The sequence below is a fragment of the Hyaena hyaena genome, unplaced genomic scaffold (genome assembly GCF_003009895.1).
Source record: "Hyaena hyaena isolate Hyena2069 unplaced genomic scaffold, ASM300989v1 scaffold_127, whole genome shotgun sequence".
NCBI classification, from domain to species: Eukaryota; Metazoa; Chordata; class Mammalia; order Carnivora; family Hyaenidae; genus Hyaena; species Hyaena hyaena.
This window is the reverse complement of record NW_024080758.1, coordinates 2,502,956-2,529,381: the sequence shown is the minus strand read 5'-3', so window position 1 is coordinate 2,529,381 and position 26,426 is coordinate 2,502,956. Positions and strand designations below refer to the sequence as shown.

The 26,426-nt window shown below is 47.5% G+C and overlaps 1 protein-coding gene across 1 annotated transcript in view; it reads right to left on the bottom strand.

Annotated features, from left to right (window-relative positions):
* Positions 1–26,426, bottom strand: part of KIF26B (kinesin family member 26B) — a 464,415-nt gene that overhangs the window by 56,575 nt on the left and 381,414 nt on the right. Inside the window, exons 7-10 of the mRNA XM_039237500.1 lie at positions 24,222–24,315; positions 22,956–23,218; positions 19,577–19,760; positions 4,379–4,538 (exon numbers count right to left, since the gene is read on the bottom strand). Coding sequence (XP_039093431.1) covers positions 4,379–4,538; positions 19,577–19,760; positions 22,956–23,218; positions 24,222–24,315 — 701 coding nt within the window. The remainder of the gene's footprint in view (positions 1–4,378; positions 4,539–19,576; positions 19,761–22,955; positions 23,219–24,221; positions 24,316–26,426) is intronic.

Genomic DNA, 26,426 nt, shown 5'->3' with positions numbered 1-26,426 from the left:
AAACCCGCTGAAGCAAGGTATCGAGCATCACTTCTTCCCTGGGATTGTAATGCAGAGCCAGGCCTCTAGTGGACTCGGAAGAGAGTCGTGGGGACACAAGAGTCACGGAAGAATGTTCCATGACCTCTTATAGTAAATGGAAACCAAGACATTATAAAATAGCTGGTGCCTGGAAACACAGTACAAGCATATTGTTGGCAAAGACACAAATAGACATTTGGACTATTAAATAATTGTTTCTCCAAATGGAGCAACAGTTGAGAATGAAGGTAGATGCTTCAGGGCTTGAGGCGGGACCATGTGGAGGAGGGTAAGCTTCCTAAGGGTTTGTATCCCTCACAGGACAGCGTCGAAAAGGGACCAAAAATTCTATTTTGAGAGACTGGGTGGCGGTTAGAATTTCCAAGTCTTGGGGTGCCTGGGTGGCTCAGTTGGCTAAGCATCTGACTTTGGCTCAGGCTGTGATCTCACGGTTCATGAGTTTAAGCCCTGTGTTGGTCTGTGTGCTGATAGCTCAGAGCCTAGAGCTGCTTCGGATTCTGTGTCTCCTTCTCTCTCTGCCCCTCCCCCACTCGTGCTCTGTCTCTCTCTCTCGCCCTCAAAAATAAACAAACATTAAAAAGATTAAAAATAAAAAGAATTTCCAAGTCTCTGGAAAGACTGTGGTCCTACAGATCAGCTGGGACATAATAGCACTTTAGCCAAAGCCAAGTTCACACCAACAGATCTGTGTGGTTGCCCTTCTGGGGGCCACATCCAGAAGTATGCGTCTGCAATACTGGGTTTTGGCAGGGGAACTGATTTCAATACCTCCGCCTCCTTTTTCTCATCCACCAAATGGGAAGACCCCTATCACCTTGGTGTCCAAGACATGGTGAGAAATAGCCAGCAGCTGTAATGAGCCTTGGAAGAAAATTTGCAAATGAATTGTCAAAATGCTCGGACTACAACAGATTTCCCCAGACAAGAGGTCCCCCAAAGTGAGGGAGTGAGTCGCCTGCGCAGCCCGCTAGTGCAGAGCTGGACAGGGTGCTGGAGCCGCTCGCCATTTTCCTACCTTCCCCATGTGCTTTTCTGAATGGTGTCACCATCTAGGGTTGATTTATAGCCCTTGGGGTGGCCAGCAAGCCTGTGCTATGGTAATGGCAGAGGCTGGGAACCCATTCTGCGCCGTTCTGACATCTACAAAGGCGAGATCATTTGCAAAGTCAAAACCATTCAGGGCACACCTAAGGTGCCCCCGGGAGTGCCTGGGATGGATAATGAACCCAAACTCACATCCTAGCTTGCTCACATGACAAATCGCCTGATACAGGGATGACGACAAATGAGGACAGGCTATATCCCCTCTGTGCACATTCCGGTTAATTTCCCAGAAGCAAACACAAGTAATGCCGGTTCCAAGCGTGGAGTTGTCTAGGGTGACAAATGACGAGGTAGTGGGTTTTTGTGCCTGTGTTGCAGGGGTGGGGGAGGGTACCGAATGTGGAGGTCAGGTTTCTGGTTTTTGCTGTGAGTGAGTGAGAAACAGAGAAACCCCCCGGAAGGGCAGGAAACCTCCCCTCCTTCTCCCGCAAAGATGAGGCTGATGCCTGAAAGGTGTTTAGTATGCTAACAAAATGCTGCATGATGTGGCTTTAGAGCCTCGACTGAATTGATAAAGGAAATCTGGGCCCTCCCGCTGTGCTCAGCACCCCATGTCGTGCGGAGCAAAAGCAGCTAATATATCACAGAGCCTGATGAGACTGGGGGTGGGGGGTATGGATGGATGGACAGACGATGCGGGCTCAGAACCACCAAGGCCTCCGGGCCCTAAAAAGTGACGCGGTCTGCCCCCCCACCGGCTGGGTGATCTGAGGAAATCTTTGCTTTCTTCTCCTGGACCTTGCCGAAGGAGAGTTTCTAGTTGACGAATCGCTTTGCAAATGTGATTTACGGATGCCATTTACTGCAAATGTGCTGTGGCTGAGACAGAGGTGCTCTTACAGCAAGGGTCTTTTTAGGCTCTGATGCAAAGATGGGCACTGAGGAGTTGGGAGGCGCTGGGACTGGGTGGGACAAGTCACTGCCAGGTGAGGGTTTGAGGAAGGACGGAGCTGGCCTGACGGCTCGGCCACCGTGCTTCCCAGCGCTCCATCTCCAGGATGGTCCCCAGGGTGGGACCACTGTAGATTTCGGGCAGACACTGAATCTATGTTAAGTCTGTGCTTACTTCAGACACCCCCACAACTTAATCACCACTCCCACACAGCTAGCATCGAGAGAAGAAAACTAGAACTGAAGCAGACGCACGTCTGCAGGGAAGAGGCGTGGGGGCAGGAGGCTGGTGGTGGAGACTGCCCGACGTCACCTCACATTTAATTGAACAAGTGCCCTTGAACGACTAATAAACACAATTCTTGATGTTTCCCTAATTGTTTACAATAAAATTGACTTTTAACAAAGGGAAGTTACTTTATCTGAGGTAAAAGCAATTTCGCATGCTTACATTCACCCAACCCCCCCGTCACTGGTTCAACAAATATTTACTGAAATCCTGAAGGCATATCACTCCACAGAAACAATGTGAGAGATACAGAAGTAAAACATGTACTCAGTGACCTCATAAGATGGTATGTTGGATTTTATTTACATCATGATCTTACTACCACCCCAATAGACATGGTTCCCTTTGTGTGGACAGGGAAGGCAACTGAGACCTTTCTTTTTTATCCTTTTCTCTTCCCTCTTCCATCTCTTCCTTCCTTCGTTCCTTCTTTCTTTTTTAAAATATTTACTGATTTATGAGAAAGAGGGGGCGGGTAGAGAGAGAGCGTGCGCGCGTGAGCACGAGTGGGGGAGGGGCAGAGAGCAAAGAAGACACAGAAACCAAAGTAGGCTCCAGGCAGCACAGAGCCTGACACAGGGCTCAAACTCAAGAGCCGTGAGATCATGACCCAAGCCGAAGTCGAACACTTGCCCGACTGAGCCACCCAGGCGCCCCCCTTCTTTCTTTTCCTGTTGAGTTTATTCAACTGCAGAAATGATACCAAATAAAACTTTATAAACCTTCAACTTGAAATTTTTCCTTATGGAAAAGTGTCCTCACAAGGGCTGCGAAAACCATGTCTGGCTTTATCCAACTAGATTTCCAACTTTCAGGAGTTGAGACAGATTGGATTATACCTGCTCCTTTAACTCCTAAAGTCAGTCTACACATGGTCCACCGGGTGCCGACATCACTTTAGGGCAGAGAAGAAGGAAGATACAAGGATTCGTCCCCAGTCTCACTCATTGTCGAATAAATGCCCCAGCCTGACTTATCTTTTTCCTCCCACACAACAGTGACTTACACTGTGCATGATTTTACAGATTAAAAAAAAAAGATTCACATACATTTGCTTAATCCTCATGGCAACTCTATAAGCGTTATTCCCATTAAGTAGATGCAGGTAGGCTCAACCAGATGATTGTCATTAATTATTGGCCACCACGTTCTCGATTTTACATAAAACTTTCACACGCATACCATTCTGAGGCTCATATCCTTGTGATGCAGACAGGACATGCAGTTAGAACTGTCAGTCTATGGTGAGTGAAGGTTCAGATGATAGTGGGGGAGCAACCAGACTCTGGCAGGGGCCCAAACGGGCAGAGAGCACCCACCACCATCACCATGCTGTCCAAGGGCAAAGCTGAGTTGGGTGATAGTAGAGACCGGTGGCTCCAGGCCTGGGTCACTCATGGGCACAGGGGACATGGCCGGTCTTTGGCTATTCCAGACTTAGGAGTGGCTCTAATTTCCTCCTCATGGAGCATAATGGGAAGAGGGAAAGGATCTTGGAAGCAGAGTAAACATTTGCAGGAGAGGTGGGTGGGAACTCCCCAAGCTTTAGGCAGATAAAATATGGGTTTTCAAAGGTCCAAGCAATACTGGAGGGCACACTTACACTAAACAATTATTTGTTGTTTATCTGAAATGCAAAATTTCCTGGGTATCCTGTATTTTTATCTGTTAGATATGACAGCCCTATTCTAAGGGAAGGGTGGTTCAACCTTCTGCCCTTTGCTCTCATCACTATGAGGCACCTGTGTGATGGTGACCATCATTTGGCAATGGTGAGTGTGACAGGGCACCCCAACTGAGATAGTGCCCAATTATCTGACTTGAGAGTCAGCATTGGAGTAATTTAAGTATTTTCACAGCTTCTGAATTTGGAAGGTCATGTGATACGTGCTCATTAGCGAAGGCTGGTTTGGGCACTGAGCTGTAAAGTGGTCCATCCAGACGGTCAGGCTGTCACGTGCCTCTCCAGGGAGGTCACTGGACCAAGGGTCCCACACCCAGCCCTGGCTCCATGTTCACCCCATTCCGTTCAGCCAGCAGAAGGTCACTTACTTGTAAGGGATGTGTTTGCTGCCGTTGACAAGAGCCAGGATGACATTGCCCAAAGCAGACAGTGAGAGGCACAGCCCTGAGCCTCCTTCCCGATTCTTGCTAAGAGCTTTCACACAGCTGCCGAGATCAATGAGGTGCAGGCGGCTGCGGCCTCCAGACACTGACATAAGACAAGAGAAGAGAGAAGTGGTTAGGTCCCGGCAAACACTCGTCTGGTAAGCACTGGAGCTCCTTGGGAACTCGGAGGGAAAAATAAAAGGGGAAGTAAAAGGTTAACATACGACTTAGTAGGAAACCCCAACAAAATCATGCTAGGTTGCAAACAGCATGGTCCTCCTTAAATTCTGTGCGCTGCACATCACTGACCTAAAACCCACTGACATCCCTCCTCTAAGAAATGAATCATTCTGGAATGTTGAATTGGAGATTTCAGAGAAGGTGAATGTCCAGTAAGAGGACAATAAGGTTTCACCTACATGTCCTCTGGCTAGAAGAGCTCTGAAACTGACTGAGTTGAATCGAATAGTCCAGGAGTGATCATGTGCTTTGGCTGATCAGCATAGAGACTCTGACCTAAACCTCAGCCAGGAATCAGGTTGATAATCCAGGGTAAAATCAGGAAGAAGTAACAGCCAGGTGCAGAGACAGGGAAAGACCCAAGTATTTGCCGAGTATCTGCCAAGTGCTGAGAGCTGTATAAACATCAGTCTCATTCAATTTCCACAGCAAAACCATAAGCTAATGACTCTTGTCCTTTTTAAAATATAGATGAGGAAGGGGTGCCTGGGTGGCTCCATCCATTAAGCGTCTGACTCTTGATTTCGGCTCAGGTCATGATCTCATGGGTTCATGAATTTGAGCCCCATGTCAGCCTCTGTGCTGTGTCAGTGTGGAGCCTGCCTAGAATTCTCTCTTCTTCTGTCTCTGCTCCTACCCTGCGCATGCTCGCTCACTCACTTGCTCTCTCTCAAAATAAATAAACTTAAAAAATATATATAGGTGAGAAAACAGAAGTTAAGAAGTTAATCAGCTTGCTCATTGCTTCCGGCAGAGATGAAATAACAGGGACCAGACGGATTGTCTTACCTAAGAGCAAACAAAATGTATAACGCAACTATTTGTAAGACACCAGACATTGGACTGTCAAGGCCAGTTACCCTGGGAGGCGGGGAACATAGAAGGCAGCACTACCTGTGTGTCAGCTTACTGCCTTGAGAGAGAGTTTCCGGGATGTGCCACAGGGATGGGGAGGAATGTGGTAGACTACCTGCATCAAGGAGAAAGAGCAGAGAGTCCAGGGAGACCAACACAGCAAGAGCTGGCAGGACAGAGTACAGAGAGAAGGGAACTTAGGGTCTGCAGAGGCCCCTTCAAATACTGACCTGAGTACTGGTCAGCACAGGCATGTGAGGGAACCCCGTGGCTGGGGAGCTAGCCACCTGAAAAGATTCGAGGTAACAGTGCACAGCACTCACATGAGGCCAGAAATAGTGCCTGTTCCCAAGAGCCGGACTAGAAACCTCAGTGTTCACAGGGCCCCAGGTAGGGGACCCAGGAGAGCCTCACAAGTGGGGAACGCTTAGCCCTAAAGTAGCACTGACCAGGCCCCAGCTACCAAATCTTAGAAGCAAGACCAGAAAAGGTCAAACTGTTTACAAATAACTATATGCCAAAACAATGCTTCAGGAGATTTACAAAATGCAGAGTGTCCAGCATCTATCAAAAATAAGCAGGCATGCAAAGAAGCAAGGAAATGAGACTCATAATGAAGAGATAATTGAAACCAAGAAGAATTGACTCGTAGAGATAATAGAATTGACTGTGAAGGACATTAAAAACAGTTATGGCAGGATTTCACATATTTGAAAAGTAGTGACATGGGATATATTAAGACATAAACTGCAGCTATGTGGAGCTGAAAACTACAATGTGTGAGTTGAAAAACACACTGAATCAAGAGCAGGGTAGACATTACAGAAGGAAAGACTTATACATTTGAAGACTGAGTAATTGAAACTCTCTAAAATGAAACACAGAGAGAAAATGTAAAGATAAAAACAGTTTGAGAAAACTATAAACCCACAGATCCAAGACGGTCCATGAGCCCCAATCACAAGATACATGAAGAAGACTACACAGAAGTGCATCCTAACCAAACTGCCTAAAACTGCTGATAAGGAGAAAAATCTTAAAAAACAGCCACGGGAGGAAAGCTGGTTATATATAAAGGACCGAAGACAAGGATGATGGCATTTCTTGTCGGAAACCATACAGGTGAGACTGTGCAGTGACCTTTCTAAAGTGCTGGACACTGTCACCCTAGAACTATATGTCCAACAAAAGTCTCACGCTAAGACAAAGGGAAATAAAGGCTTTTTCAGACTTCAAAAAGCTGAAAGAGGGGCGGTGCCTGGGTGGCTCAGTCGGTGGGGGTCCGACTCTTGATTTTGGCTCAGGTCGTGATCTCATGGTTGTGGGATCGAGCCCCACGTTGGGGTCCGCACTGAGCATGGAGCCTGCCTGAGATCCACTCTCCCCTTTCCTTCTGTCCTCCTCTGCTCACGCATGTGCTCGCTCTCTCTCTCTTAAAAAAAAAAAAAAGAATTTACCAAAAGCAAACCCACAAAATGAGCCGTGGAAATGATAACTTCACCAATAAATATGCATTTTTCCTTACTTAAATCTCTTTGAAAGATAATCAACCTGCTAAATCAAAAATGACAGTGTAATGTGTGGGTTAGAACATGTGCAAAATTTAAAAGTTTGACAATCACACAGAGTTTAGAAGTGAAGAAATAGACGAGTGCCCTATTGCAGGGTTCCTATTCCATACAGGAAGTGCTAGAAGATCACGTGAAAGAAGACTCTAATCACTTAAAGGTGTATACCTTCAACCCTAGAGCAATCAGTAAATAGTGAATAACTATAGCTAATAAGCCAACAGAGGATACAAAGTAAAATTATTAAAAACACTCCATAAGTCCAAAAAAGGCAGATAAAAAAATTAGTAAAGGAAAACAAAGAACAGACAAGTTGAATAGAAAACCTATAGAAAAATAATAATTTGGACTAAACCATGTCAATAATCACATTAAGTGTAAACAGTGTGAATAGTCTGATTTGAAAGGTAGAAAATGTCAGACTGGATAAAAAAGCAAGCCTAACCATATGCCGCCTATGAGAAATGCACTTCAAATATAAAGAAAAAAATCCATTAAAACTGTAAGTGGGAAAGGCTATATGCCACACAAACAGTGGCCGTAAGAGAGCTCAAGTGGTTATATCAATGTTAAATGAAAGAAACTTAAGACAAAAAATGTGAATAGAAGCAAACAGTTACATTTCATGAAGAGGATTCCGCAAGAGGTTCTAACAATCAAAAATACTTATGCATTTAATAACAGAAGTTCAAATGCATGAAGCAAAATCTGATAGAACTATAAGAATAAGTGAGCCCATAAGTATAGCTGTAGGTTTCAAATAACCCCTTCTCTATAACCGATACAACGAATAGACAGAAAACTGGTCAGGACAAAGAAGACTTGAAGAACACTGCCAACCAGCTTGTTGTTCTTGACACTTACTGAACATTCAACCCAACAACAGCAGAATACATATTCTTTTGAAATACACACAAAACATTTCCTGAGATAGACCATATTCTGGTCCATAAGCCAAGTCTAAAATTTTAAAGGATTCACGTCAAAGTATGTTCTCTGACACAATGGCATTAAATTAGATATCCATACAGAAAGATTATCTGGAAAATTCCCAAATATTTTGAAACTCCAAATATTTGGATACAGCTCCAAATAACCTATGGTCAAAGAAAAACTCAAAACAGAAATTAAAAAGCATTTTTAAGTGAATGAAAATGAAACACAGCATCTCCAGATTTGTGGGATCCCTGAAGAAGGACAGAGGAGGAAACTTACAGTATTAGATGCCTAGATTAGAAGACAACAGAACAACAGAGTCTCAAATCAATGATCTCCGCTTCCACTTTAAGCAATAAGAAAAAAATGAGCAAATTCAATAACAAATAGCAGAAAGGAAAGAATGAACACAAAAGCAGAAATCCATGGAAGAGAAAAGAAGAAACAATAGAGAAAATCCACAAAGCCAAAAGCCTCAATAAATCTCTAGAATGATGGATAGGAAAGGCCGAGAGAAAGGCACAAATTCCTAATGTCGAGAATGGGAGATGTGGTCTTGCTACAATTTCTACAGATATCAAAAAGATAATCAGGAAACGTCACATCAGTCAATTAGACAACTTGAAAGAAGAGGCAAATGTCTTGAATGATAGAAAGTACCGAAGCTCATTCAAGAAATAATAGTTGACAGATCTGTGTCCATTAAAGAAATAGGATCTGTGGCTAACAACTTTCACAGGGAAAATTCCAGGTCAAACGGCTGCACTGGTGAATCTAAGCAAACACTGAAGAGATGAGAAAGTATACGAATAGAAAAGGCTATGTCAATTCCACACAAATTCTTCCTGAAAATTAAACAGGAGGGAATATTTCCAATTTATTCTATGAGGCGAGGATTACCCTGATATCAAAACAGACAAAGAAATTACAAGAACAGAAAACTAAAGACCAATACCTTTCATGAACATGGACACAAAATTTCTGAACAAATTAGAGAACTACATTAAGAAATTGTATCTATAAACATATATGAAGTATTTTTTTTTACCCTAAGTGGGATTTATCCCAGAAATGCAAGGTTGGTTAACAAAACATTTTAATCGATCAATATAATTCACCATATTAACAAATAAATAACTGTATGATTCACTCAGTAGATGCAGGAAAAATATTTAACAAAATGCAACCTCCATTCCTGATAACAATTCTTAGCAAATTATAAATAGAAGGCAATATCTTTAGCGTGATAAAGAGTTTCTGAAAAAATCTACTGCTAACATCATACTTAATGGTAAAAGATCAAATGCTTTCTAAGATCAGGAACAAGACAAGAATGTCTACTCTCACCACTTCTTAAAAAATGTTTTTAATGTTTGTGAGAGAGAGCAAGAGTCCGAGCAGGGGAGGTGTAGAGAAAGAGGGAGACACAGAATCCAAAGCAGGCTCCAGGCTCTGAGCTGCCAGCACAGAGCCTGATGTGAGGCTCGAACTCACAGACTGCAAGATCATGACCTGACCCGAAGTCAGATGCTCAACCGACTGAGCTACCCAGGTGCCCATCTGCTCTCACCATTTCTATTCAGTGTTGTGCTGAGGGTTGTAGCCAGTAAAGTCAAGAAAACAGAGGAGATGTCCAGACTGGAAAGCAAGAAGTCAGATCGTCTTCCTTTGCAGATTACATGATCATCTGCAGATGATCTAAGAGAATCCACAGAAAACAACTAGAACTAATAGAGTTTCTTAGCAAAGCTGCAGAATACAAGATCAACAGACAAAAATCGACCGTGTTTCTATATAGGCAACTAGAGACTGAAACTGTAAAATCCCATTTACGATGGGGTAAAAGTACGAAATACTCATGCATAAAACGGACAAAGGAAAGATCTGTACACTGAAAACCGCGAACACTGCAGAGAGTAATGAATGAAGACCTAAGGACCTGTGTTCATGAATCAGAAGACTCAGTATTGTTAAGATGTTAATCTCCAGAAACAGATGTATAGATTCAGTGTGATCCCACTCAAAATCCCAACAGGCTTTTTTGGTACAAGGTGATCTACAAAGTCAATTAAGGAGCTGACTCTAAAATTTATATGGAGAGGGCCGCCTGGGTGGCTCTGTCGGTTGAGCGTCCGACTTTGGCTCAGGTCATGATCTCACGGTTCGTGGGTTCAAGCCCCACGTCAGGCTCTGTGCTGACAGCTCAGAGCCTGGAGCCTGCTTCAGATTCTGTGTCTCCCTCTCTCTCTCTCTGACCCTCCCCTGCTCACACTGTGTGTGTGTGTGTGTGTGTGTGTGTGTGTGTGTGTCTCTCTGAAATAAATAAAAAACATTAAAAAAAATAAAATTTATATGCAGAGGCAAAGGGCCTAGAATAGCCAAACAACTTTTTTTAAATGTTTATTTGTTTTTGAGAGAGAGAGAGGGAGAGAGAGAGACAGAATGTGAGTGGGGGAGGGGCAAAGGAGACACAGAATCGGAAGCAGGCTCCAGGCTCTGAGCTGTCAGCACAGAGCCCAACGTGCTGGGGTTTGAACCCATGAACCGTGAAGTCACGACCTGAGCTGAAGTCAGAGGCTTAACCGACTGAGCCACCCAGGCCCCCTAGGCAAAACAATTTTTAAGAATAAATACAAAATTGGAAGGCTAATAGTGCAGTATCTGATTTCAAGACTTATTATAAAGTCACCATAAATAAAGACAGGGTGGTATTGGTATAAAGATAGATGAATAGATAAGTTGAACAGTATATAGAGAGTTCAAAACCAGATCCACACAAATATGGACAAATAATTTTTAACAAAAGGAATTTAGTAGGGAAAAAGCGGTTTTTATAACAAATGGTACTGGAAACATATATATACACACACATACATATACGTATATATGTCCTATTATGCTATATAATATATATAATATTCTCTCTCTCTCACTCTTTCTATATACACACACACACACACATATAGTACCATATTAACAAGCTAAAAAAACTACATGATTCACTCAGTAGATGCAGGAAAAATATTTAACAGAATTCAACATCAATTCCTGGAAACAATTCTTAGCAAAGCATAAATAGAAGGCAATATCCTTAGTGAGATAAAGAGTTTCTGAAAAAATCTACTAACATCATACTTAATGGTAAAAGAACAAATGCCTTCTAAGATCAGGAACAAGACAAGAATGTCCACTCTCACCACTTCTTAAATTCTTTTTAATGTTTGAGAGAGACATATATGTAATATATATATATATAATTTATATATAAATATATAAATTATATATATATACACACATATATATATAAATATATAAATTATATATATATATATACATATATACACGCATGTCCTTTACCATTACCAGGATGATGTTAGCCGGTTTTTCAGAAACATTTTTATCAAAATGAAGATATTGCTTTCTGAGTACACACATGCACACATGCATATATTTGCAAAAAACCCTTTAATCCATACATTGTACAATTTTATGAAAAGCATGAATCCAAGACCTAACTACAAAACCTAAAATGATAAAACTTCTAGAAGAAAGCATAATATGAAACCTTCCTGTCCTTGGGTTAGGAGAACACACTGCTCAGCTGGACCTCACCAAAATGGACTATTTCTGCTCTTGCAAACACATGGCCAAGAAAATGGAAAAGTAAGCCACAGACTGGGAGAAGATATTTGCAAAACATATCATCTGACAAAGGCCTTGTATCCAGATTATACTAAATACTCTCAAAACTTAATTATAAGACAAAAACGATTTCAAAGCGGGCACAAGACATTTCATCAAAGAAGATATACGGGTGCCAAGCGAGCCCATAAAAACATGCTAACCACCACTGGTCATTAGTGAAAGACTGATTAAAACCAGTGAGGTACTACTGTATGCCTTTATATAAATAGGCTACAATTAAAAGGACTGACCACCCTAAGTGTGGGGGAGCCGGTGGGGGAGCTGGTAGGGATCTACCGTACGGTCCAGCCATTCTGTTCTAGGGATTTCCCTACGAGACAAGGGCATGAGTATCTACACAATTTCTGCACGAGAACGTCCACGGTGGAGCTGGCACACACGGCCATCAGCAGGGGAATATGCAGACGATGGTCTATTACTTAGAAAAAGAATAACTGAACTACTGATACATGTGACAAAGTGACTGAGTTTCAGAACAATGATGCTACGTGAAAGGTGCCACCCAAGAGTGCACAGGCTGTAAGACAGGATTTCATGCGAATAAAGTTCTAGGAACTGCAAGGCAAAGGGTAAGAGCTGAAATAGCTCTGTGGTTGCTTGAGTGGGGGGAGGGGGAGGGAGGGGAGCTGGATGGGGTGATTCCAAAGGGTCCCCAGGAAACTGAGGGTGAGGGATATTCTCAGTATCCTACGGTATTGCTGATTTCTTGGGTGTATACACAGGGCAGGACTGACCACAGATGTGCATGTTACCGTATCTCAAGTGTAGCTCATTAAAGTGGTTTTGTTAGGTTTTGACAAAGGAAACTGGCCGTGATCATACTGTCAGCGGTTCAGCTGGGATTCACACCTTCAAGACCTGTGCCCTGCATCCTGCGTCCTGCTGGCCTCAACCCAAGACACGAGGAGTGACAGGCTCCCATTTATCTTTTTTTTTTTTTTTTAATTTATTTCTAGGAGAGAGAGAGAGAGAGACAGCGTGAGCAGGGGAGGGTCAGAGAGAGGGAGTCACAGACTGAAACAGGCTCCAGGCTCTGAGCTGGCAGTCAGCACAGAGCCCGACGCGGGGCTCGAACCTACGGACCGCGAGATCATGACCTAAGCGAAAGTCGGACGCTTAACCGTCTAAGCCACCCGGGCGCCCCAGGCTCCCATTTATCCTGATCCCTCGGCAGATCATCCCAGTTTCCAGATCATCTCCTTTTCCTCACCCTCCCTCCCCAGGCAGTGGCAGACTCTGGCCCCTCAGGCCACCTCGCAGGGGTGGGACAGGGCCCTGTCTGGGTCCTGGAGGACATGTGACGGGCGTGTAGCCTGTCTCTGGGTGACCAGATATCTGCAGGCAGAGCCCACAGGAGCACGGATATAGGAGGGCGAGCCACTGCTCGTGCTTTAGGATGAAGACACTGTAGGAACCACGGTCCTAACCCCAACCTGCCCTCTACCGTGCCTCACCCGCAATTTCCACATCGAAGACTTCGAAAAACAGGTGATGAGTGTTTACAGAGGGTGCAGCATTTCAAGTCAGCCGCGTCAGGCACTCTGGCAGGTCTGTGGCCAAGTCTCGTTCACATCAAGGACGCTTCATTTTCTTTACCTTCCACTGTCCCCAGTAAAAACCCTTGCAAGGGAAGATATACTCTGTAACTTCCCTCTTATCCCATTTTGTATCATGCAAGTTTGGGTCACGGCAGCAGGCGAGGAAAATAGTTATTTTTAAAGCAAACTCTCGCCTGTTTTGCAACCTAATTATATAGACGGGAGCAGCTCAGATATTCCACGTGTGCCATAGATTAAAGACGGGCCAGTTTGGACTTTCAGACTCTAACAGTCCATTTGATGTAATGGAATAAAATGCGTAATGTGTCTGTAGTGAAACAGAGCACAGAGAACAAAAGCACAGTTTAGACTGTGTTGAGGGAAGAACCTTATAAAATAACTATAATTACACCTGCATGACTCAAAATGGAAGTCTTGTTCAGACAATGGAAAAGTGGCTCTGTCCAAGTTCCAATGGCCACAGCATTCTGGAGTCCACACGTGGTGCTGAATCTGGAAGGCTACGAGGTGAGCAGGCACGGGCCATCTGCTATTGGCAAGAATATACATTACTGCAGATGGCTGGCGAGAAAGTAGTTCTGTGTCAATGAACGCCACCAGCAGGTAGGAAGCAGATTGCTCATCCGCTTGTCACATTTCTGGGGTCACAGCTGCAGGGGGAAAGGACCACGACTCAGTCTGCCTTGAGCCAGCCTTTATTCACACTCTTCCTACGTACAGGTTAAGTCTAGAGCTTGGCCAAACCAACATACTTCTGTGCCTTACTCCCCACACGGTAAGTATTGCTAACTTTGCCCTATTTCTGGGCCACTCTCCTAACCCACATTCATTGAGTGACTCTCCTACCACTCAATTCCTACAACAATCCCGCAAGGCAAGAATTGGCTTGGTTTCGTAGATGATGAAAATGAAGCTCACAGGTGTTAAAATATTGCCCAACATCTCCTAGAAAACTAATGCTAAATCTAAGAGGAAAACCCAGAGCTAACCGTAAAGTATGTAGAAGCTGTTTGACCTCACCTTCCCTTAACTTAGTGGTTCTCAAACTTTGGGGCACATCAGAATTGCCTTGGAAAATCACCGAGAAGTCACCTAAAAAAATATGGATGCCTGGCTCCCACTCGGAGACTTCCTAATCTAACTGGCCTGGAGTGCACCGTGGGCGCTGGCATTCACTGCATAGTTCCCCAAGTGACTCTCAGGTGCAGTCAAGTTTGGGAGTGGCTGCCTTGCCACCTGGCCGTCACCTGTGAGGCACGCCTGCTGACGTCCTCGGGGTGTGGGCCACTGCTGGCTGTTTTCTCATTGGTCTGTGCTCTTTTGCTGCCCGCAAATGAGCTGTATCCTTAACAGGGCAGCTGGGCTCCTTCCTGGACCTAATTATGCCACTTGTTATTATAGATAAAAATAGACTCAAATCTTATGCAAACCAATAACGGAGCTAATGTTTCCTCAAAAACTGAACTCCATGCTTTGGAAGGATGTGATCAAAATGAGTTGGGTTGTTTTGTTTTGTTTTTTTTAAAGAGACACCAAATTAGGTGGAAATGAGAAATTACAGAGTGGGAGAAAACTTAATCTACAAAAGGTCTAAAACCGCAGTCTCCACAAGTATCTTCTAAGTTCTTGGCTCGCTCAGAAGACACTTAACGCAAAAACCAGGCCATTAATATGGGCATGCTTTCTAAAAGCCAGAACTTTATTTAAGCTGAGACCTCATCTCGAAGAGAAAGCCACGGCCCTGTTATCAGAAGATCAACGAATAAATACACAGTTGTACGTTTTAAGTTGAAAGAAAATGTTCAGGACGTGAACGTGTCATTTTACAGGATTGTCCTTCTTGAATTTCCCAACTGACCATCACGGGACTGTGTTCAGAGAAGCGTGAGCAGCTTCTCTGAACTCACGCTGTCGGCTTGTGTGAAAGATAACAGGGTGGTCCTTCTCTTCCAGAAACACAGCTAAGCTAGGGAACAGAGACACGCGCTGAGTTTTTCGAAAATACAGCACACGTTCCGTTTGAGTTAAACCCAGAGTGGACGGACTCCTTATAGACCCATCTTCAGGGGCAACGGCTCTTGATCATTAGGGCCTTAGGGTCTCTTCCCCGATCCTGGAATTCCCACGGAGCTTTCTCAGCCTTTACAGATTAGCTTAGCAAAGCAGGGGAAGGCTCTAGGCTAGGTGGAGAATCAGCCCCATGAGGCTTCCCAAAGCCTTTCAGATAGGGAAATATGTGGGCCGCCTGGCTGGCTCAGTGGGTTAAGCCTCCACCTCTTGGTTCGAGCTCAGGTCAGGACGTCAAAGTTTGTGAGCTGGAGCCCCGCATCGGGCTCTGGCGCTGACAGTGTGGGTTCTGCTTGGGATCCTCTCTCTCTTCCCTCTCCCTCTGCCCCTCCCCCGCTCATGTGCACTGTCTCTCTCTCAAATAAATTCATTAAAAAAAATGAAACAGGGAAATATTTAAGCTTAACCTAATGATGTGTGCAAAACAGTAATAGATCAATGTAGAATTTTCTATCATGACTGGACACATTTAAAACATTTTTGTCCAGGGGCACCTGGGTGGCTCAGTAGGTCAAGCGCTTGACATTTGGCTCAGGTCATGATCTCATGGTTCGTGAGTTCAAGCCTCACATCGGGCTCTGTGCTGACAGCTGAGAGCCTGGAGCTGCTTCGGATTCTGTGTCTGCCTCTCTCTCTGCCTCTCCTCTGCTCGCACTCTGTCTCTCTCTCTCTCTCTAAAATAAATGTTAAAATTTTTTTTTGTCCATTTACTTATGTGTACTTATGTGTGCATGCATATGTACACACATGTATGTATAAAATCCATATGTGTAAGACTCAGGTGCATGTATGCACACGGCACGTCTAGTTCCTACGGCAGACACCTCTCTGAATGCAGCGTCTGAGCCTCTAATGGCCAGTGAACAGCCACACACTCTGCTCTTTGCCTCCCTGCAGGGTAACTAATTAACGAACCTTCCTTTAATTGAGTTCTGGCTGCCAGGGCCACAGGGATTATTACTTATCTGTACTAAGTAAACAAAACTTCCCATTTTAAACAACACTCCAATCTCATTATATCTTAAACAGATACAAATTCACAGAAGTCAAGTGTGCCGCGGGCTAGAGGCTGGCCCATTCGGGCCTGGATTCCTCTGCTTCTCCCCCCCCTCGCCCCCCCAGGAAGCCCGGTGCCACAGCAGGTAGGTGGTGCCCCATGGACCCTCTCCCCTTCTCACCTGCAGATACATTAAAAAGTCCCTACAGGAAGTCTGCGGAGCTGTTAATGGCACTCGCCTTTTCCTTTACCCTGAATGTATTATTTAAGAGCGATCTGCCTTCACAAGGTATAAACAGAAAGATGAAGGGGATGTTAAATATCCTGAAAGTGCCCAGGACACGCAGAGCACTGGAGCCTCGAGGGGTTGAGGGGGTGTCCCAGCCCATGCTCCTGTGAGGCTGAATTTTAAGTTCTTACAGTTGAAGCAATTTAATTAACGGTTTATTTTCAAGATTCTTCCCTACTTTCAGGTTCTAAATTGAGGGCAGAGCTGCAGACACACACACGCACACATACCCACACCCCCACCCACACCCACACACACACGAGTGAACTAAAACCCCATGTTTTCAGCTTGGTTTCAAAACCTCGAAGGAGGAGATTACCCCATCTCCCGAGACCCCGCTCAGTACCATTTGGAAGCAATTTGGCTGAGAATTCGGCTCTGTGGCGAGTCGCTCTCGGCTGACAGGCTCTGATTATTTCCGTTACTATTGACTTAAAAGAATAAAACAGCTTAAAAGAAATAAAGCTTAAATACAACGTAAAAAAAAAAGCCTTAAAGAATAAGGCATTTCTCAGATTTCATACTGCTCAGACACAATCTAGAGAAAACAGCGAGGGCAGGATTTAAAGCCGGCCCCCAGACCGTTAGGCGGATACACTTCTGTTATGAATTTTAAAGGTCTGGATCTTCTCATCCCTCTCCTGATCCCTTGTTTCCTTCTTTGAGAAAGCTTTCCTAAAAGGAAGTGCTGGACATGGCATGTGCCCTTCACTGAGAATCAATCTCCCCTGAAGATTTCCCATTCGAACAATTTTGCTCATCACCTCATCCCCACCCCCTCACGACCCTGGCCGGTTTCCCAGGAGACACTGGGGCTGCGGCTGGTCCATCTCCAGGGGCACCCAGTGCCCAGCAAGTGACGCCAGTGTCTCCAGACCCCCAGGCAGCAGCCAGCGCAGCGAGCAGCCAGGGCTGACCACCTGAGCCTTCCTGCCGTGTGGACCCTCAGCCCCAGGACAGGGTGTACGGTGAGATCTCAGGCCAGGGGGCAGGAGGAGGGGCAGTGGCAAGTGTCCAGGCTCAGCCGAAAGTAAAGGCGAGGGCAGCGAGAAAAATAAGCAAGCAACTGATACACACAGCTCCATGGAGAAGCCTCAGATACATTATGCTAAATCGGAGAAGCTGGATACGCAAAGCCGCATGGGGACCATGTGATTCCATTCATGCAATGTCTGGCTAAAGGCAACAGTGAAAGGACAAACATCAGGTCAGTGGGTGTCAGAGGCGAGAGGTGGGGGTGAGAGGACTGTCCAGAAAGGGCAAAAAGAGACGGTCGGTGCTTACACAACCGTACTGATTTGCCAAAACGCCTCTAGTAACTCACAAGAGGGGGCAACCTTTACCTAATGTAAATCAGACTTCATTAAACCTGAAGGAAAATAACAATAGTCGGGGGCGCCTGGGTGGCTCGGTCGGCTACGCGTCCGACTCTTGATTTCAGCTCAGGTTATGATCTCATTGTTCGTAGGATCGAGCCCTGTGTCGGGCTCTGCGCTGACAGCACGGAGCCTGCCTGGGATTCTCTCTCTCCCTCTCTCTCTCTCTCTGCCCCTTCCCCCCTCACGTGCGCACGCACATGTCCCCTATATCTCTCAAAACAAATAAGTAAACATTTAAAAAGTTAACGATTAAGGAGGAGGAAAGAGGGCAGGAGACCGAGCCAGCAGGAACGTGGAGATTAGGGAAGGAAAGAGCTTCTGTTGGGGGTGAGAGAAGCCCCAAGACCAGCTCCAGGCTACTGGTTTCCACGCCTTGGGCAACAGGACTTGCGGAGAATTGGGAAGCCCTTCCCCAGATCCCAGCTGGATGCCTGAGCCCCAGGCTCCACCAAGAATTAGGTTTGTGGACGGTCTCTGTGTTAGTCGATTCGCCTCACAGTTTCCACGCACGGAGGTTCACCTCCTACTCAGGGCTCTTGTTAGCTTTCCTGGGATTGTCCCAGGGTCCTTGGGGCAATCATTCAGAGGGCACTGGGGTGCCAGGTGCCTTGAAAGCACGTGGCCCTCGGTCCAAGAGCCCCTCTGAGATACTCCCCAGTGTGTGGAGCGAGCGCGACCCAGCAGGCAAAGGGAAGACCACTGTGCCGAGGTCAGTGCCGACTTCAAGTACGTGGCCCCGAGGGGACCGGGCTCCTCCCAGTGACCAGCATCACCCGAGGGATGGAGGCAGCCGGCATCTGTTTAATTCTAAAAGAGTCTGATTTCTAGATTATTTTAAAAACATCACTTTGTTCCTTCCTGGTCCATATAGGGGACTCAATATTAATATGATATTAATAACATATCATCAGGGTGCCTGGTGCGTAAATATTAGTCTTTCATGAGGATCACCTGCAAAGGTTGTGAACAAAAGGGTACTATGAAATGGTTGTTTTCCGGCTTCCAGTTTGTCCTCACTCACCTTCCCCCGGCAGTAGTTACATTTGTAAATGACCTTCGCCAGAGCGAACCTTTCTCCCTTGGACGGCTCAACAGTGACCTGCAGCCCAGACTCGATACTTGTCTGGAGCTCCAGAAGCGCAAACCGGATACCGGTGAAATCGTACCCCGTTTAAAAATAAAAGGGTCAGGGGTGTCTGGCTGGTTTAGTAGGTGGAGCACACGACGCTCAATCTCAGGGGAGTGATTTCGAGCCCCACAGTGGGCATGCAGCCTACTTTAAAAAAAATGAGGGGCGCCTGGGTGGCTCAGTCCATTAAGCATCTGGCTTGTGAGTTTGAGCCCTGGGTCGGGCTCTTTGCTGACAGCTCAGAGCCTAGAGCCTGTTTCGGATTCTGTGCCTCCCTCTCTCTCTGTCCCTCCCCTGCTCATGCTCTGTCTCTTTCTCTCAAAAATAAATAAACGTTAAAAAAATTAACTAAAACATAAAGGGTCACGGTGGCCCTCGATGGCGGGTCTCCCGGCGGGCGGAGACGGGCCCACTTACTTCCCCCTTTCCCGCTCTTCTCCATGCGGTACTGGTAGATGTGCAGGGTGAAGAGCATGTGCGAGTTCCGGTGGCCTTCCTCGTCACAGTCCTGCTGGCTGCCGCGGCGCGAGGCGATGGCGGCGTCCAGGAAGAAGGCGGCCTTCTCCGCCGTGGGCGCCCGCAGCTCGCTCTGGTTCTGCAGCTGGAAGACACAAGCCTAGAGCTAAGGCCTCAGCCTGTGGAGGGCCAGCATGCCCCTCACACCCGGTTCTCTGTTCTGTAGAACCTTCCAGAACAACGGCCTGTGCTCCTCCGCAAATCTCAGTCAACCCATTTCTGGAAGTTCAGAATGAGCACATGTGCAGCACGGAATATCGTTTCACAGTTTAAGTAATAGCAGGTGTGATGGGCAAATGGCTGTATCCAAATGGTGGTGGGGTGGGGGGGGGGCAGGGAGCCCAGCCCCATCTCTGCAGAGGACAGCAAACCCCCGTCCTCAGTGACCCATCTACCTAAAAGGACATGGGGGACGTGACACCCTCCTGCTCTCAGAGATTAGAATGTTTGGAGATGGGTGGATTGCGAAACCAGATTTCAGTGCAGACAGCATGGGAGTTGGTTAGCTTTAACCCCACTCCCAACCTCTCCAGCTCTTTAAAGCCCATTTTAGCCTACACGGACTACAGTTCTGGATTTTTTGGAAGTATATTTATTTTGAGAGAGACAGAAACAGTGCCAAGGGGGGAAGGGAAGACAGAGAGAGGGAGAGAGAGAAAGAATACCAAGCAGGCTCTGCACTGTCAGCACAGAGCCCAACATGGGGCTCGAACTCACAAAACCCTGAGATCGTGACCTGAGCCGAAACTGAGAGTTGGATCCTCAACCGACTGAGCCCCCCAGGCGTCCCACACTGGCATCATCTTAAACGAGATGTGTAAAAGACGCATGAAAACACCCAACGTACTTGACTGTCTCATCTCTACTGTTTAATTTATCTTTAATCCCCAAATTCACAGTCATGGTACTTATTAACTAAGAAAGCAGGGTGGGCCATGTGTCCAAATCCTATGAGAGTCCTTGGAAATCAGAGTCAACCTTAGTCAGGATGATATTATCATAACTTGACTAACACCCTTTTTTGGGGGGCAGGGAGAAAAGGAAACATCTGGTTTACTCAAAGAAATGGTTTGTGGTATGTGCCTTGGGGTTGGTACACATTCTGACACTTTCTTACTCTGACTCTGATTGCACTTATAGTTCTGAAAAATCTAATTTTTGGAATCTGGACCTTCAAAAGCCTCCAATTTCAAAGAGAGACTCTGTTGTATTTGTGTTCATGGTTGTGAATTACTATGGCAGGAAAAAAGGTAAAGGAATTTTTTTGGGTTTTTTTTTTTTTTTTACCATTTTTCAACAAGAAGAGTTAAAATAAAGAGGATGCTGATCTCTACTTAGCCTTCAGTTAACCAGGTCCTTCGCCCAAGTGGGGCCTCATCAGTAGAGTTACAAAGATGAATAGAGGCTACAGCATATTTGAACATCCAGGTGGTTCTTGGAGAGGGAAGAGCGGGCGAGGTGACACTGATTTCTCCCACAGGTGCTGTGATGCTTCAGAAGTGATGGGTCTCAAAGTGTGGTCCCCAGACCAGCAGCATTGACATCACATGGGAACTTGTTCAAAATGCACGGTCTGGGGACCTATCTCAAGCCTACTGAATAAGAAATTCTAGAGGTGAAGCCAGGTGAGCCGTGCTTACCAAGTTCCCCAGGTGACTGAGGAAGACGACAGTTTGAGGACTGCTGGATGAAGCTTTGCATGACCAATTGGTTTGGATTCTGACTAGATTCCACCCCCAAGGGGTATCTGATGCATCTGTTAAAACTACCAACAGCCGATCTTAGTCGGACGTGGCACCCACGGTTTGTTAGAGAACCAACCAGGCTCACAACTGACCGAGGAGAAACATGTAGGAGGGCTTCCTGGAAGAAGTGGCATCCGGCTGCTACTGAAGGACAGGGACTTTGCCAGATGAAGAGCGGGAGGGGCAGATGTGTGGAGTAAGAGGGAGGATGGCTGGCGGCTGAGTGCCTTGCAACTCAAAGTGTGCTGTATCACCGGGAAGCTCGTCACCAACTCATACACAGGGGCCCCACCCCAGACAGACTCACCCAGAACCTGCATTTTCACAAGATCTCCCGTGATTCATATGCACAGTGAATTCTGAGGGGTTCTGCTTTTTTAGGGACCTACATGTAACTTAAGAGGAGTGGTAAGAGGAGCGTCTAGGTGACTCAGTCGGTTAAGCGTCAACTTCAGCTCAGGTGATGATCTCACGGTTTGTGAGTTCGAGCCCCGCGTCGGGCTCTGTGCTGACAGCTCAGAGCCTGGAGCTGCTTCCGATTCTGTGTCTCCCCCTCTCTCTCCCCTTCCCTGCTGGCACTCATCTCTCTCTCTCAAAAATAAATAATAAAACACTTTAAAAATTTAAAAAAATAAAGAGGAGTGGCAAAAGATGGTGCTGGAAAGGTGGGCAGGGGGCTGGTCATGTAGGACCTTGCACATCATGAGGAGGTTTGCAATGGAGAGTTCATAACGGAAATGGAAGGATCTGAGGGGCTTTGAGCCGGGGAAGGACACGGCCATCACAGATGGGTGTGATGGGGGTGTCCTCACCCGAGAAAACAGCCCCACCTGGGACAAGGCAGGTGCTCCTCAAAATGAACACCTATCAGAAAAAATCAGGAAATATAGCCAGCAGGAGACCGGAAGGGTGGATTCTTCTCGATAGGAACCAGGGAGCTCCAGACTCGCTCCACCTGCCGTCAGCCAGCGAGGGAGAGACGCACAGAACACACACCCCCTCCTGCGAAGGTGGGCTGGAGCTTCCCTGGGCTTCCCCAGCTCCAGCAATTATTTCATGGCTCTAATTAGAAAGCGGTTATGAGCGTTTCCTACGGTACCACTCATCCGGCCATAAACCAGTACCAGAAACACCATTTATAGAGCTGTAAACAGCGCCAGTAATGGCTGGAGCTATTTGTGCCGAGCAGTAAATATTTCGGCTTGTCGTTAAACAAAAGAAAGACTGTACTTTTCTTTTTTCTTTTTCTTTTTTTTTCTTGAGAGGGGCGTAAAGAAAGTGAATTCCATTCCCCGCCGCCCAACGGGTTCCAACAACAATTGCGGCTCCTGCTCATTGTCAGTGAGATCCGAGGTACAAATATTTAGGTTAGGGGCAGATGGCCCTGGGCAGGCCGTAAAGTTCCCGTCCACCTCCAAGTAAACACTCACAAGCCTTCCCCGGTGGCATGTGAGGCGAGTCCCGGGGTTGAATCTCCCCAGCGAGGAGCCACCTTGGCTCCCCGCCCGCCCCGCCCGAGCTCCACAGCCAGTCACCTGCGTGCCGCAGATGGGGTCCTCGCACAGGTACACGCCCGGGGACTGGCCGTCCTGCAGGCTGCCCGTGGCCACGTCGGACAGCAAGTCTTTCAGGTTCTCCTCCTTGCCCCACACTTCCACGGCGGAGATGCGCACGGAGAAGCGCGCCCCCGTCTTCTCCTTGCGCTCGTTTATCAGCTTGAAGAGCCAGGAGATGGCACAGGGGATGATGCCCAGGTTCTGCATGGAGTCGTCCTTTCCGATCATGGTGTAGGATTTGCCTGGGGGGTAAGGAAAACGGTCTGAGTGTCCCCCTCCCACAGGGAAGGGGAGAAAGGGGAGGAAGAGGCGAAGGGGCGGTAAGCCTTTCCTGGGGCTACAGACTAAATGGCCGAACTAAAGAATGTAAGCGCCCAGACAGGATTAAGTCACGACTCGCCCCAGGGACCGAAACTTCCCACGCCGTCCGATGGCTGCCCTGTTTTACAGGCGGTGGGCAGGCAGACATCTTTCATCGCCAGCGCGGCCCTTTTTATCACCACCCGCAGATGGCACGCTCGTACTTACGCTTTATATCCTTCCTCAAGTTAAAGGCTGCATCTATTTTTATAGCGCAAGCAAAGTCTATTAAGATCTGGATTGCTGCTTTGATCAGAGATGAAGAAGACAGAAGGGGGCTGACATGAGCTTTCTGTCCGGGCCTACGGCGGGCCTCGCTCCCTGCACAGGGGCGCTTTGGGAGCTCCCCAAATCACCAACTTGCCCAGCATGGGAAGTGAGGCCTGCTGAGCGGAAGGCCACAGGCCAGGAGTGAGAAGACACCCTAAGGGAGTCCAACCCTCCGCACCCCCGTCTGGGTGCTCCCCTGACCCCCTTGACCCTGCTTCTCCTTTCTTGCTCCGGCAAAGGTCGGAGGCTGGGAGTCAAGGTCGCTCCCCAGACAGGTCCTGACATGGTTCCGGGCTTTGCCTGGAGGGCTCCATCCACCGCCCTGAACCCAAGAGCCCCTGCTCCGTGCGGGTCCCTCCTCCTGCTGGCTTTCTGGGCATGGCCCCGACCTGGGCCAAGTGGGAAGGACCCCACCACCCCCTTCCCAGGTGCTGGGTGTCCGCTTCAGACGGACAGTGTCTTTCAGCAGCACCACCGGCGACTGGTGACTCCAGGCAGCACTGAAAGGCCACACCTTCCCTTCATCTGCAGACGCAGACCCCAGGCACCCGGACAGACGAACAGACCGTGTGGCTGGGAATACAAAGGGCAGAAACAAGGAAAGCTCTCACTCACCCAGCTTGGCGTGGCCGAAGCAGAACACGCAGCCGTCCGCACCGTTGACCACAGACTGGATCACCTCTGCCACGGTTCCGGCGCATACCTCAGCCTGGCGGACACAAGAGACACGTGCAGTGAGGGCACCATCAGCGACAGAAAGGGGAGCCTGCTGCCGTGGGGGGGGGGGGGGGCAGTCCCAAGGCCAGGACACTGAAGGTGGGTCAGGCCGTAAAAGGGGTTCTGGGGCACTCAAAACCGTCTGGTTCCTCTGCCTCGTGCAAGCCCGAGCATTGCATCGTCCTTGCAAACCAGCTTTCTGCTGACTGGCGGTCCGTTTCAGCGGCTGCCTCTGTAGCCAGGCAGAAACACGCTGGGATGGGAGCACAGGGCGCTTCCACGGAACTCATGCCCTTCCCTGCTCTGCCCTTCCAGCCTGCTGGACGTTTAAACTTCCCACCGGCCCTTTGCTAACTGGATCCTGCGTCACACATGCACACACACGTGCACACAGCACATGAAACGGACCAAGCTTATCAGTGCAAAAGAGATGATGTGTCATTTCAAGAAAATGGCCTTGGGAAACTGTTGCTAACAGAAGCGAGAGCTTGGTGACCTGCATCTACGTGCTCTCCCCACCTCGATCCACAGCCCCTTGTCTTCAAAACCAGCCCGTTCGTTCTCTGTGTGCAGATACAACGCACAATACCAAAGGCCCCTCGTCAGCGTGTTATAACGGATGCTATCAAGTCCTCGGGGGCCAGGCTTCTGAGAACTTTCTGTACTTCCCCCACAAGCACCCAACAACCTACCGCTCCACAAACAACGAGAACTCAGGACATTCTGCGGCCTGACTGGGAGATCTGGGAACTCTCTGGGGAGCAGCTGATGCTTCCAGAAGGACAAACAGCACACTGTGCGCTGTCCCCTTCCTGCCAGAGTCTCAACTCAGGGAAGCACTCAGAGGCGGGAAGCATCCGGGCTCTGCGGGGGGAGGGCAGTGGGCCTCCCAGGGCTTTGGCCTCGCCAGGAACACAGATATTCAGCCCCAGGCTGCAGGAGGAGAGAGGACCTGAATATTTGGAAATCAATCTTCTCAGGGCACCTGGGGGGCTCAGTCGGTTAAGCCTCCAACTTCGGCTCAGGTCATGATCTCACGGTTCGTGAGTTCGAGCCCCGCGTCGGGCTCTGTGCTGACAGCTAGCTCAGAGCCTGGAGCCTGTTTTGGATTCTGTGTCTCCCTCTCTTTCTGACCCTCCCCTGCTCACACTGTCTTTCTCTCTCACTCAGAAATAAATAAAACATTAAAAAATTTTTTAAAAAAAGGAGATCAATTTTCTCTCCCAAACCCGAACACCACACTCCACCCCCACCCCGCTGTCTGTGCTGGTGGTGCCTCAACAATTCCATGCGGGGGGTGAGTGGGGAGGGCTCCTCTTAGACTGAGGGGGAGGGGGTCACAGGACAAGGCTGCTGTGGGGGCCACAGGATCTGTCATACCCCAGGACCTAGGCAGCAAGAGGCGGGCTTGAAGCCCCAAGACTGAGGCAGTAAAATATTTTTTTAATGTTTATTTATTTATTTGAGGGGGCGTGCAGAGAGGCAGACAGCTTCCCCAGCACAGACACGGGCGGCCGGAAGCCCTTGCTCACCCACATGCTGGAGTCCTCCTCACGGCCCTTCCTGCGAGGGACTGAATGTGTCCCCCCCAGAATTGCCATGTTGAAGCCTAATGTCCAGGGACACCTGGGGGGCTCAGTCAGTTAAGTGTCCAACTCTCGATTCCAGCTCAGGGCATGATCTCATGGTTAAATGAGTTCAAGCCCCACGTCGGGATTCTCTCTCTCTCTCTCTCTTTCTCTCTCTCTGCACCTCCCCTGCTTGTGCTTGCTCTCTTTCAAAGTAAATAAGTAAACATTAAAAAAAAAAAAAAAAAAGAAAGAAACCTAACATCCAATGTGATGGTTTTTGGAAATAAGCTTTTGTGGGGGTGGGGGTGACAGGTCGTGAGGGTGAAGCCGACTCTAGGGAGAGAGGCCCCAGAGGGCTTCCTCACTCCCTTCAGCGGGAGGACAGCTGTGAACCCGGAAGGGACTCTGGCCAGACACAAGATCTGCAGCACCTTGGTCTTGGACTTCCAGCCTCCAAAACTACGCGAAAGAAATTTCTGTAGTTTATAAGCCCCCTGGTCTGTGCTGATTGGCTACGACACATTCCCACAGC